Source organism: Nuphar pumila, chromosome 17 (genome assembly GCF_984573655.1).
Source record: "Nuphar pumila chromosome 17, dmNupPumi1.hap1.1, whole genome shotgun sequence".
Classification (NCBI taxonomy): Eukaryota; Viridiplantae; Streptophyta; class Magnoliopsida; order Nymphaeales; family Nymphaeaceae; genus Nuphar; species Nuphar pumila.
In genome coordinates, this window is record NC_143265.1 from 80,660,849 (window position 1) to 80,673,392 (window position 12,544).

Sequence of the window (12,544 nt, forward strand, 5' to 3'; positions counted from 1 at the left end):
AGAAGTGAGGAAGAAGTGCTAAATAGTATGAGGGGGAAGCAAGAAGAGATTGCGAAGCTAATATGTAAGTGCATGAAAAATGAAAAGGAAACACAGAAAGTAATAAAAAGCACTGGCAAAAACAAATTAGAAATGACATAAACACAAGTTAAAACCAACACTCAAGCTTGTAATAAAAAGTATTATTTTTAATATAGAAAAACATATGAAGTAAAGAGGAAGCGAGTGAGAAATAACAAGAAATGACGGAAACATTGAGAAAGTGAAAGAGGATCGATTTGAGATACGAAGAGGAAATGAGCTTCTCAGCAAAGATAATCGAGTTTTCCATATTTCAGCAATGGGTTTCCCAAAGCTTCCCCTCCTCCAGAGAAGCATGACGTTTTTTTGCTTTCAAAGCCAGCTTCCCCATGTAACAAGAAGCTTCTGGTAACTATAATTTAAACCTTTTTATCATAAATGCTTCTCTTTGAAATCAGAAAAAAATATCTTTGCTTCGTTATTTATACTTTATATCATTGAGAGAGGTATTAAAGACGTCATGGAGAGGAGGCATGCTTAGGTGATAGGCCCGAGTACTTTACAAAGTATTTGTGCTATACAAAACACTGAAAATTGCTACAAGCAGCAAGTTTCTATGTTTTTGTATGACCAAAGTACTCTCTGGATCTGCTCATATGGAGAGAGAGAGAGAGAGAGAGAGAGAGAGAGAGAGAGAGAGAGAGAGAGAGAGTTGGCGGGGTGTGTGTGTGTGTGTGGGTGGGTGGGGGGGAGGGAGGGGGGGTGGAGGGGACAGCTTGCAAATGAACTATTGCTCATGTAAAACGATAACTCTTTACAAGGTGAAAAATTTGCAAAACTGCCAGTATCACACTTGGGAAAAACAAAAGAGTAATAATTTATAAATGTCTGCAAGAATTTATAATTTCATTACAAGAACACATGGTAAAGGCTTGGAAGAAAGTCATGAGAATAAATTCTTTTGCTTCTGCTTTTGTAAGATTTAGGAATTCGTTGTCATGCCTTTGATTCCACTGGCACGCACGTGCAGAGAGAGAGAGAGAGACTCGCACAAGGGTGCATGCATGCTCCATATGATAATTGGAAACCCAATTTGAATATGTTTATCATGATTGAGAATCTGGTTAGACCAGGTAAACTTTGCAAATAGCTTAGAAGATAATGAGCTATGCGCAATAGTGAGAATATCCTCTCACGAGTGACAAAAGAACAAAGAAAAAAACACTTAGCAATAGTTTACAAGAATTCACAGTTCCCTGTGATCTTCAACCATGATTATGCAGACAAATGCATACAGACAGTCAACAAAACCAGCTACTTTGATGAACTAGTTTGGCTTCTCCATCTCTGATGACAAAAACAACTGAAGGGCATCAAGAGCAAAAGAAAAAAAAAGAATACTGAATTTAACATAAAAGACAACTTCTCCCTATTCTTAATTTACAGGCAACCTGCTTTCAACTCCTCTCTAATCATATTTACAGATCCCTTCCTAACTTACAAGTTACAACAATGTTATTCACTCCTATAGTACATTTACCAGGGGCCCGTGCGTGTCCTCCTCAAGCATCTTTTTTTTGGTGCGGTCTGCTGGTTCAGCTTCTCTATAACCTGTGAAGGAGCACACATGAACTTGTCAGTCACCACCAGAGATAGAAAGTAAAAAATACTAGGAAATAGTATGCATTCTTAGAAGCAGCACCATTGATTACACAAGATTGAACACCACAGGTCCCTACATGTAGAGACAAATGGGGAGTGAATATTAGACTGGTAATTTGAAGTTTTCAACTAGGCATTTACATATAAAGATGCCCTGTCACTTACAGTGGGCATCACACACACACACATACTTCCTTTTGGCCTTTTCTTGTGATCAGATAACAGGAAAATGCCATGAAAATCAACATAAAACTTTCAATGTTCCACCATTTTTCAGATGTTTAGTTCAACTATACCTCAATTGTCCTTTTAATCTGGGGTTTTCCTTTTTAATTTTCAAAATCGATTGCTTTCCTTAGAAAGGCCTTGGCATTTTCGATACGTTGTTGTAGGAAGGTTAGAAAGATGTGATTTTTACTATCCGGGAGCAGAGATCTGATCTCACCTCCATCTTAATTCCAGAAACCTCCATAGAGTAATTCATATTCAGATCTCTAGATCCCTTCAGATGCTAAGAAGGATGGGCAAGACATCCAACTCCATATCCCCAGAAAACCTTCCAAAGTAACGCAGAAAAAATACTCAACACACACACACACACACATATATATATATATATATATGAAATGGGATGGATAACTATACTCTGTGTATATATTATTATGCACGTATGTATTTTCATTCTGATCTCCTAGTATTAGAAAATGACATGTGCCCAAGTGTTTCCACATTGCATCCCATACCCATATCCATGTCAAATTGACACAGAATCCAGTGAATTGAACATATTCATGATCAAAATAGCTAGGCCTACAAGAATTTCCAGACAAGGTAGCTAGCCTTCTCATCACTCAGCACTATAACCAGAAGTTCACCAATTATATAGATGTTCTTAAATGATCTTAAAAGAAAAAAGTGCAGCCAGGCACTGTACTGTCATTTCTGCCTTGCATATTTTGTTGCGCAATAAGGAATCAAGAAAACATGTAATTGGTTGATGCCATTCTACAATAATAAGTGTTTAATTCACATGATTTGCTTGGACAATTTCATACAACAGTGCTGGGTCCCTCACACTCTACTGCACCTTGATTTGAAAAAGAACAAATAAGGAGATACTTGGATCAAATAAGACAGCTGAACCAGGTAGACTCATACGACTAACTGAAGGATCGTGGACTCCAATCCCACTAGGGAATCCCAAGATTGACTGTCCAAACAGAAAAAGGATAAGAGTCTGAAGACATATACTTTATGTGGCCTTAATAATATAAAAAATGGAATAAATGAATTGAAGACTGGTTTGATATATTACTGAAAGATATCTTAAAGATCACAAATAAAAACAAAAGAAACCAATATTGTCCGTTAATTTTCGGAAGAAAAGGTACCTGCTGCTTCTGCAATTTCATGTTCTCTTCTTTGAGTTTTGCTATTTCATCTTCTAATTCCATGGTATAAGCCTACAAGAAGTTTAGTTTTAATAAGAATGACAAATGATATCCAGCAACATATGAAATAAAATCATGTGGATAGCACTATATTTCAATGCATAGATTAAAGAGCAGCAACATCATTAAACCAACTTTTGGTAAATAAGTTTATATCTTCAATTAAACATGCATGGATGGTAGATGTATACAGCACAATCCAAATGTGCATTGACAAGATGAAACAGAAAACAGTACTCAGCATTTCAGAGAAACTAAGAAGGTTAATCTAATCAAGTCACACTCAGTTTCCAATCCTTTTGAGCAAGAAAAACACCCAGACGTTGCTTCTTGTCCTTACCATATGTTTTATCAAATTTAGGTTTACAACACTACAAATGCTTCTTTTAGTATCATAATTTTGGAGGTTCTCATAACATCACATGTGGGAACCTTAGGTTTGATTTCGTTATTAACAAGCTAGAAGCCTAGACTCTGTATGATAATAAAAGGGCAACGACTGACCACTAATTCATGTTTTCAAGACTAATCAATAAAACAGTAGAACTTGAAAGGCAATGTAGCTAGAAAGACCTTCACTGAAAACAAGGAGTATCTTACTGTATTAGCTGAAATAGCCAACACAAAGATTTCATCATGTCCTCAGAAAATGCAAAAATCACTAAAACATCACACAAACAAGACAGAGAGAAGAAAACAAACCAGAAATATAACAGAAAGAGGACATAACGCCATAACTACCAAAAGCACATAAGTTCAGAGCAAGGAAGAAAACATGTAAACTTGTTTAGAAATTACCTGCTTGCGAGCACGTGATCTTGCTGCTGATTCTCTGTTCTTTATCATGCGCCTCTGTCTCCTCTCAACAACTCTCTCCAGTGGTCCGACACCTCTTCTTCCCCTTAGACCTCTATTAAAGGCATAAGGAACTGGGGATACTGAGGAATTATCAACATCACTTCTATTCAAGATATCAGAAGAGAGTGGGTTTGCATGAGATGCAGTTGTTATTGCAATTGTTGAAGCTCCTAGGCTAGTCACACTCATTCCAACTCCCCCTTGAATACCACCTCTCATGAAGCCATTGCTTGCAGGAGGAAGCACCCCAATGCCCGTTGAATCCTCAATCTCAAAAAGCCCCGCAGATCCAACTTGAGTACCATTTCCTGCAACACCACCCAAGTGAGACAATGACAGACCACTTCCTACACTTGGACTCTTGAAGTCAGTATTGTTGGCTACTTGAACTGGTGATGCATAAGCAATTGCGGGTTGCTTCTGAAAGAGCTGATGCTCTTGCTGCCTTGACTGTTGAACTACAGGGAACTGGTTATTGAGCCATGAAACTGGATGCTGCAGCTGAGGCTGTTTCTGTGGATGAGATCTTATTCCTTCAAGAGTGGCAACGTTATTAGCAGATGGATCAACAATTCCTTGATATGCCATACTTGATAAATTCCCATTAGTCTGATTTGGCTGGCCAAACCCGAGAACTAGGCCAACATCAGACCGAACTTGAGTGTTGCCATTCCCAACTGTGTGGCTCCCATAATTACCACAGAAAAGTCCATTGCTGGCCATACCAATGGATTGGGTATCTTCCCTCACAACCCCTGCCCTGACCAGAAACTCCTCCAAAGTCATCTCTCCAAGAGTCGGCTGCCTCTGTGGCAACGGCGAGCTAACATTGCCGGCCTGCTCTGTGCTTCCTTTGATCATGTCCCAGAAAACTTCATCCACTGTCTTCAAGCTCAACGTCCGGGGCAGTGTCAGGGAACCTTGCCTCTGCAAACTGAATTGCCTGGCTAAATTCCCTGAATTTTCTTCCGTTGTGTCTGGTGGAGCACTGGACCCCTGAGTCTCTTCTGCAAACCACACATTCTTCAAAAACTCATCCATATTCATTGATCCGAAATCCTTCCCAAGGCCACTCTGAAACTCATCCATAGTCTGAGAATAGATTGACGATTGGTGGGCCAAAGGATAAGTCCCTGTCCTGGCATCTCCCGATCGAGAACCATTCTCAGCCCCTGCCTGCGAGAGCACATTCTTGAAGTTCAAATTGGAATCCATGTTCGAAATAACAGCTCTGATCTTTTCTGTATTTTTTAACAAATCTAAGCTTTCAAGAACGCGACATAGATCCTTATTTAATCCAAACAATACTGAATTCTCCTAGCACATCGGATAACCAAGATTATACTTGATGGAACGAGATCAAAAACATCATTTGCTTCTCTACCAGACATAGATCGAGTCCCCAACTTAAAACATACACAAAGATCGATTGTAGCTTCAAACACCATACCAAGAATTGAAAAGAACCCAACTTTATCACCAACCCACTGTATCTACTTTGCTCACAAGACCATCTTCAAACTTCGTCAAGAAGGAAAAAGCACCAAATAAAGCTAATCCTAATTGCACGCAATTTAGTTAAGCCTCCATTGTTCTAATCTCCAATCACCAATCACGATCCCTTCCACTCCCAGCACCTAACAAACAGAACTGAACCAAGCAGAAAAAAAAGAAAATCCCAAAAAAGAAAAACGAAATAATTCTCAAAAAAATCCCGAAATCCCAAACCATCAACGACGAGAAAAGCCTAACACGACTCAAAACACTTCAACACTCCAACCTTGATCCAGCAAACCTGAACACCCATCAATCCCGAACACCCAAAATGAGAGAGAAAAAGAAACATCAATACTGATTCAGTCCACCATTTTCCACCACTCGAAGTAGCCCAATGTCCACCAACAGAACTCCAATCTAAACGAGCAAGAAGCAAAACCCAGAATTCCTTCACTCTCAGAGAGAGAGAGAGAGAGAGAGAGAGAGAGAGAGAGAGAGAGAGAGAGATGTTTAAGTCAAACGAGCAAGGAGGACAACCAAAGAATTCCTCAACTCTTTCAAGGAGCACACTAAGAGAGAGATGTTTAAGTCAAACGAGCAAGAACAACCAAAGAAGTCCTCAACTCCCTCAAAGAGCACACTGAGAGAGATAGAGATGTTTAAGTCAAACGAGAAAGGAGAACAACCAAAGAATTCCTCAACTCTTTCAAGGAGCACACTAAGAGGGAGATGTTTAAGTCAAACGAGCAAGAACAACCAAAGAAGTCCTCAACTCCCTCAAAGAGCACACTGAGAGAGAGAAGTCAAACGAGCAAGAACAACCAAAGTTCTCAACTCCCTCAAAGAGCACACTAGAGAGAGAGAGACACTTGGGCTTCTGAGTGGTGTGCTCCCCACTTTATAAGATCTCCCATTAATCCACAAAACCATAAATAATTATGGACACCCAGCAGGCCAGGTAGCACCTGGATGGTTCTGATGCCTTTGTTTTGATGGGCAACCAATCACCTCTTGCATAGTGTCCATTTTCTTTAACCATCCATATTTCACTCTTGTGGACATGCCCCCACTTTAAACCTCCCCAGTAATTATTGAAAGCTTGTCTTTTACTTATCTTCTAAGTTTACCTCCATATCCATGTTACTTTTCAAAATTGCTACTTGGATCTGTACCATTATCTCAAATGAGGTTTGGGTCAGGTTCTACCTAAATCCGAACCAAAACCGACCCGTTCACACCCCCGGCCTTTGATAGCCATAACTCATGAGCAGCGTTTGGATGAGAGAAATGTGAAAGACAATGCTGAAGAAGTTTTGGCAGCTTACCAGGAGTTCCAAGGGCCAATAATACACTCCATAGTTTGCAGTTCTGCTTTGAGTGCATGTTTAAATTTTAAAAGCAAGAAAAATTCTCATAACAAAAAAAAAATCGCCTATGAGAAGTTTTTATATCTAATCTTTTTTCATGAAACATAATTTTTGTCTGTGTGACAAGAGAAAAACCAGGTTGAAAAAATGTGAGTGTTTTGATTAGGGAAAGGGCTGCTCCTAAAACTGAAAACTTTTAATAGGAAAAATTTCACATTTTTTAAGATGGAAGGTTGTCAAAATGAGGGTAAAATAGATTTTTTTTCTTAATTTTTTTTTTAGCATTTGGAACAAATAAAGCTGCCACTTTTCTTTTATGACTTGAACTTTCCTTACCATTTTCTTGCTTTCAAACGTGCCCTTAATTAAATAAATGCATGTTTAAAACTTTTTTCAGAATACTCATTATATTTGTAGGTTTTACAATAGAATCATAATTTGTAAAAGTAAATTCTATATATTTTTAATATCAAGAAAGCTCAATTTTATATGAAAAAAGCAGGTTTTTTCATTTATCCCAAGTGACCTCAAGACAGGAAAAAAAAACATGTATAATTTCATGTGCCCGAAGCTTTTCTTAGCTATGGTCAGGACTGTTTGTGTTTAAAAAAACTTAATGTGATTAATATTGAAGTCCCCACAACATGTAAAAGATACTCAACAGCCTAAAATAGCTAAATGAAATCTGTGATGACTGATTATTAAAAAAAAATGTGACCCTCAAGGTCGAAGCTAGGTGTAATCTCCTGTGGACATGAAGGACCTCAAGGGTTTTACCAACAGGAAATCAGCCAATGTACAGTCTATGGCAGTGTTGTCCGTATTGGCGCGCATAGGCCTACTTATTGTATCGCCAAAAAATAGATACAATACTGACCTGAATGGCTGTCTTTTAATAAATGTAAAAATAGCTTAAAATTAATTTTTAATATTATTGTAATAGCTTTAACAGGTGTCATGTTATGATTGACACATAATATTTTTTAATTTATTTTTGGCCGATTCAGAACGATTCACTTGAGAATTGGTATCAGAGGATTCACCTGAATCGTTGGCCAAACGATACAGGTCCGATTCGGATACGGACAACATTGGTCTATGGATTTTTTTTTCTTGGATTATCCACTTCTTATCGGAGCCTAAAACCGTACCTATTCAGTCTAGGTCCATTACATCAATTATGGAGCAAAAGATACTCCACATACCAATTATTCACAACCCACAGTAAGAAAATAATTGGTGTGTTCTGTGGTACAAAAGGCACTCAAAGTGCCTTAGAACTTATCCACGTCCTGGAAAATGACTTCTTCAGTATCAAAGTTTCATATGAGGTAAAGGGCAAATATCAAAGTTTTCAGAGGTTGAATGATGAGACGTGAACCATCTATCTTACCATTGTGTGGTTCAGAATCCTGACACAAGAATCTGGATCCGAATATCCGCCCTTGCTTTGTACCAAAGCATCTTTCAAGGCGTTTGGATAGGAATGTCAATGGACCGTATGTAACCCGATATCTGACCCGAATCCAAATCCGATTACTCGGGTTCTGTAGCCAAATCTGGATCTAATTAAAAATCAGATTTGGGTACTGTATTGAGTTTTGCATTGAAACCTGAATTGGAATCCGATTAGAAACTAAATCTGACTAAAACCTGAATTTGATCAAGTGTGAGTATTGGGTTTAATGTAAGTTGGATCCGGATTCAGTTTTATCTTTTTGAATACGACTCCGAATCTAAATCTGAATCCGATGAGGTCAGATTCAGTAATGCCTAGATTCAACCCGAACTGACTGGACCATGATAAGCACAACCTCCTAACGCCTCCTTGGCACGTTGAAAATGGATTGGGTTCGGTCTGACTTTTAATTTGAAACAAGTTTTTTTTTTTTGCCTGGCTCACCAAGTTCTTTGGCATAAAACACCAGGTCCGCCTTACCCACTAGAAGAATCACATACTGTCGAGTCACAGTGAGAGGTTGGCAAAGTCCGGATCTTCAATTCATATACACAAAAACTTGAGGTCCTGTTTGGAATCTTGGCGCTGGGGATGGGCGTTTATGCATTTGGTGGTCCCGAGGTAAAATCTTGGTGAAACTACTGTTTGGAATCTCGGCGCAGGGATGGTCATTTATGCATTTGGGATGGGAAGTGAGTCCCTTTCTTCTTTGTATTTACACTAAATCCAAGATTTGGCAGCTGCCACTTCTTCAAATGCATAAACTTCATGAACGCCCATTCCAATCAAGCCACCAAATTCATTTCAATGGTGAGACAGACGGAGATCATCGTGAGAGACTCAAATTGCTTTCATTGTTTGAGAGATGGGATTTGCTCCTGTGGTGATTACGGGTAGGGATGTACACAAGCCGAGTTCGAGCCGAGCCTGAGTTGTTCAAACTTGACTCGTTTCAAAATGCCCATGTTCAAGCTCCGCTCGAGTTCGGAGCCGAGCTTCAACAAATTGTTCAGACTCCGCTTGGTTCTGTGCTTGAGCTGAGCTTGAACAACATTCTAAAAAGGCATATACAGTGAAAAGGTAGGATTCAAACCCTGACCTTACCAAACATTGCACAAACAACAGGCTAACGCCTACTCAGTAAGCTAACAGTAACTCTTATGCTTTAGGTTGTAAATTATATATATATATATATATATATATATATATATATATATATATATATATATATATATATATATATATATATATATATATATATATATATATATGCAAGCCTAATCGAGCTTGATCAAGCTCGACTCATTTATGCACACCGAGCCTAGACTTGTGTTCAAGCTCAGCTGGACGAGCTCGAGCTAGCATCGGCTTGTTGTGCATCCCAAATTACTGGTGGTTATCAAAGGAATGCCTTCAGATGAATTTCTTTGCCTGTGTGGGTGCCCATCTGTTGCCTTTCTTTAGAATTTGTGGGATTGTTGTTTATAGGATATGATGATGCACAGTGATTTGTGGGAACCCATTCTTCTGGTTTAAAGAGGGTTCAGAAAAAGTGGTAAATAGAAAGCTCGATTGCTCATACATTGTCTTGATTCACCGAGAGAGGAAGTGATATCTCATTCTTTAGGTTTCTATTGTTCTCTTTTGAGTAGTGGTGGACATCGGGCCGGACCGGCCCATCGGGTTTTAATTGCAGCCCGGCCTGGAGAGGGCTCAGTCCATTTATTAATGGATTGGGTTTTATCCTGGTTCTTAATGGGTTCAGGTTTGAAAAACAGCCCATGATCCGACCCATTGGCCTAATGAGACAATGTTTAGTGGGTCCGTGCAACCCGATCCAAATTCATTTGTATGTTATTTTTCAATGAAAGTGCATAAATTAATTCTTATAGTACCCAAACAATGAATTAAACGAAAGATTAATGCACCAACCTTAATATTTTTTTTATATAAATAATACAATTAACTACTAAAAAATTAATTAGGTAGCTCAAGCTCATAGGGATGCCTCGGTAGCCCGTGGGCTTACCTAGGCCCAACTCATTATATAACAGGTCGGGTTTTAGCCCAGTAACTTACTGGTCAAAACCTAAAATCTTGACCCATGGACTTGGCCCACAGACCCGTTGCACATCCCTATTTCTGAGTGATGGTAAATAGAAGAGTGTTTTTATTTGACTTTATCATGTATTTATGTGTATCAATAGGTAACTATATACAACAACAACAACTACACTTTCATCCCAAAACAATTGGGGTTAGCAATATGAACCAAAAAAGAAAATCATTCTGGGTCTTCCACATGAATCCTTCTCCTCCAATCATTTCTATCCAATGCCATGTCCTTGGTGAGGTTCAAAGCATTCATATCCTTTCCTATCATCTCCATCCAAGTCTTCTTAGGCCTACCCCGACATCTTTTAACTAATATATTTTCCCATTTCTCCATCCTTCAAACTAGAGCATCATTAGGCCTTCGTTGAATATGTCCAAACCATCGTAAACGATTCTCTCTCATCTTATTTTCAATGGGTGCAACGTCTCCCTTCTTACGTATCTCCTCGTTCCGAATCTTATCTTTTATTGTATTTTCACACATCCATCTAAGCATACGCATCTCAGCTACACTCATTTTTTAAATATGTTGTCTCTTTGCAGCCCAACATTCCGTACCATATAGTAAAGCAGGCCTAATAGTTGTTTTATAAAACTTTTCCTTCAACCGCAATGACATTCTACGATAGCACAACACTCAAGTTGCACTTTTCCATTTCATCCACCCAACCTTTATCCTATGATTTACATCTCCATCAATTTATTCATACTTTTGAATGATAGATCCCAAATATTTGAAACAATCATCCACCGGTATTTCTTGCTCACCAAACTTCACTACACTCCCATCACTACTTCGTTGCTTACTAAACCGACATTTTCATATATTCTGTCTTACTCTTACTCAACTTAAAACCTCTTGCTTCCAATGTCTGTCTCCATAATTCTAACTTAGCATTAACCCCAACTCTAGACTCATCAAATAGGTAACTATATAGGTTTAATCTAATATCAAACTAATTGTATTTAATATTATATGAATTCAATTTTATTAAAATAACTAAAAATACTTTTTAAAAAATTATGTTTTTGAAAGTATGTAGTTACTTTTTTTTATTATAAATCAAAAGTCAAACATCTTTTTCAAAAAAGTAATTTTATCAACCTATCAAAGTTATCTTTAACCTCAAAAAGTAATCCTGCATTTAATAAAATGTCATTCTTTTAAAGATATTTTTAGCTATTTTAATAAGATTGAATTCATCTATAAACACAATTAGTATAATATTCGATAAACACAATCCCCTTGCATTAATGCGAGTATGAGATAAAAATCAAAGAATAAACCCTTGTTTGTCTCTTGCTCAGCTGAAGTCGAGCGACTCCTTGGGGGCAAGGGGTTTCTCTATTGGTTTACACCGTCGAAAAAACTACCATAAGTATGATCGGCTTAGCCACCATGACTAGGTCTCTAATTAAGAAGATTGCTAATTTCACTCAATATTTCTCGAAATAATTAGCACAACCATTGACGATATTTCTAGTTGCAAGCCCTGACATAATAGATATCTACTTAGCTGCGCTATCCACACTCAATGCTTTTCATATTTTAAGGCAAGTTAGGGTTAGGCAGACTCCACCAACGTACCATTGGGTTTTTGGTTTTGAACCCGCAACGTCATACCATAATGAGGCGTGCACTGACAGCTCCTACCAGCCTAGCGGAGCGGAGCCACACCTAATACTTATGGTAAAGGTGCCACTAAAATAATATCAAGCTGAAGACTCAGGATCCAATCTTGCTGGTGCATAGGGGTTGCTGTAAGCTTTATTACGGTTGGGGTATGTGAGACTGGGTGATCGTGTCCTCAACCTAGAGTTTTCCCTCTAAGGGAGTCAGGCCCATTAGATGACCTGGTTTTTGCTCCATTATTAAAAAAAAAAATCAAATGTTTAAGATATGTCCATAAAAATTGGAGCTGTCAACTGGTCGAGTTTGGTTCGAACCCAGGTGGTACCAGACTTGGACCCAGTTTTTGGCTATGGTATCGGGTTCAGAACCCAGTCTAATCAGGCTTACTATAAAAAAAAAACATACCCGGGCCTGCTAAGAACTACATGAACCAGACCCTGACCATACCCAATAAAACCATACTTTTGTAACATTTTTACAT

The 12,544-nt window shown here is 38.4% G+C and overlaps 1 protein-coding gene across 1 annotated transcript; it reads right to left on the minus strand.

The window, feature by feature from the left end:
- Positions 1 to 1,507: 1,507 nt before the first annotated feature.
- LOC149812436 (bZIP transcription factor TRAB1-like) lies at positions 1,508 to 4,745 on the minus strand. Its single transcript, XM_089993784.1, has 3 exons — positions 3,933 to 4,745; positions 3,075 to 3,146; positions 1,508 to 1,632 (listed from the first exon to the last, which is right to left on the minus strand). Exons 1-3 carry the CDS (start codon positions 4,713 to 4,715, stop codon positions 1,558 to 1,560), a joined length of 930 nt encoding a protein of 309 aa, XP_089849910.1. The 5' UTR covers positions 4,716 to 4,745; the 3' UTR covers positions 1,508 to 1,557.
- Positions 4,746 to 12,544: the final 7,799 nt, after the last annotated feature.

Excerpts from the sequence above, each read along its gene's own strand:
- LOC149812436 (XM_089993784.1), bottom strand. The coding sequence starts at position 4,715 with ATGGCCAGCAATGGACTTTTCTGTGGTAATTATGGGAGCCACACAGTT. Across the intron at positions 3,147-3,932 it reads GATCACGTGCTCGCAAGCAG|GCTTATACCATGGAATTAGA; the intron begins GTAATTTCTAAA and ends AACTTCTTGTAG. Across the intron at positions 1,633-3,074 it reads TGAAATTGCAGAAGCAGCAG|GTTATAGAGAAGCTGAACCA; the intron begins GTACCTTTTCTT and ends GCTCCTTCACAG.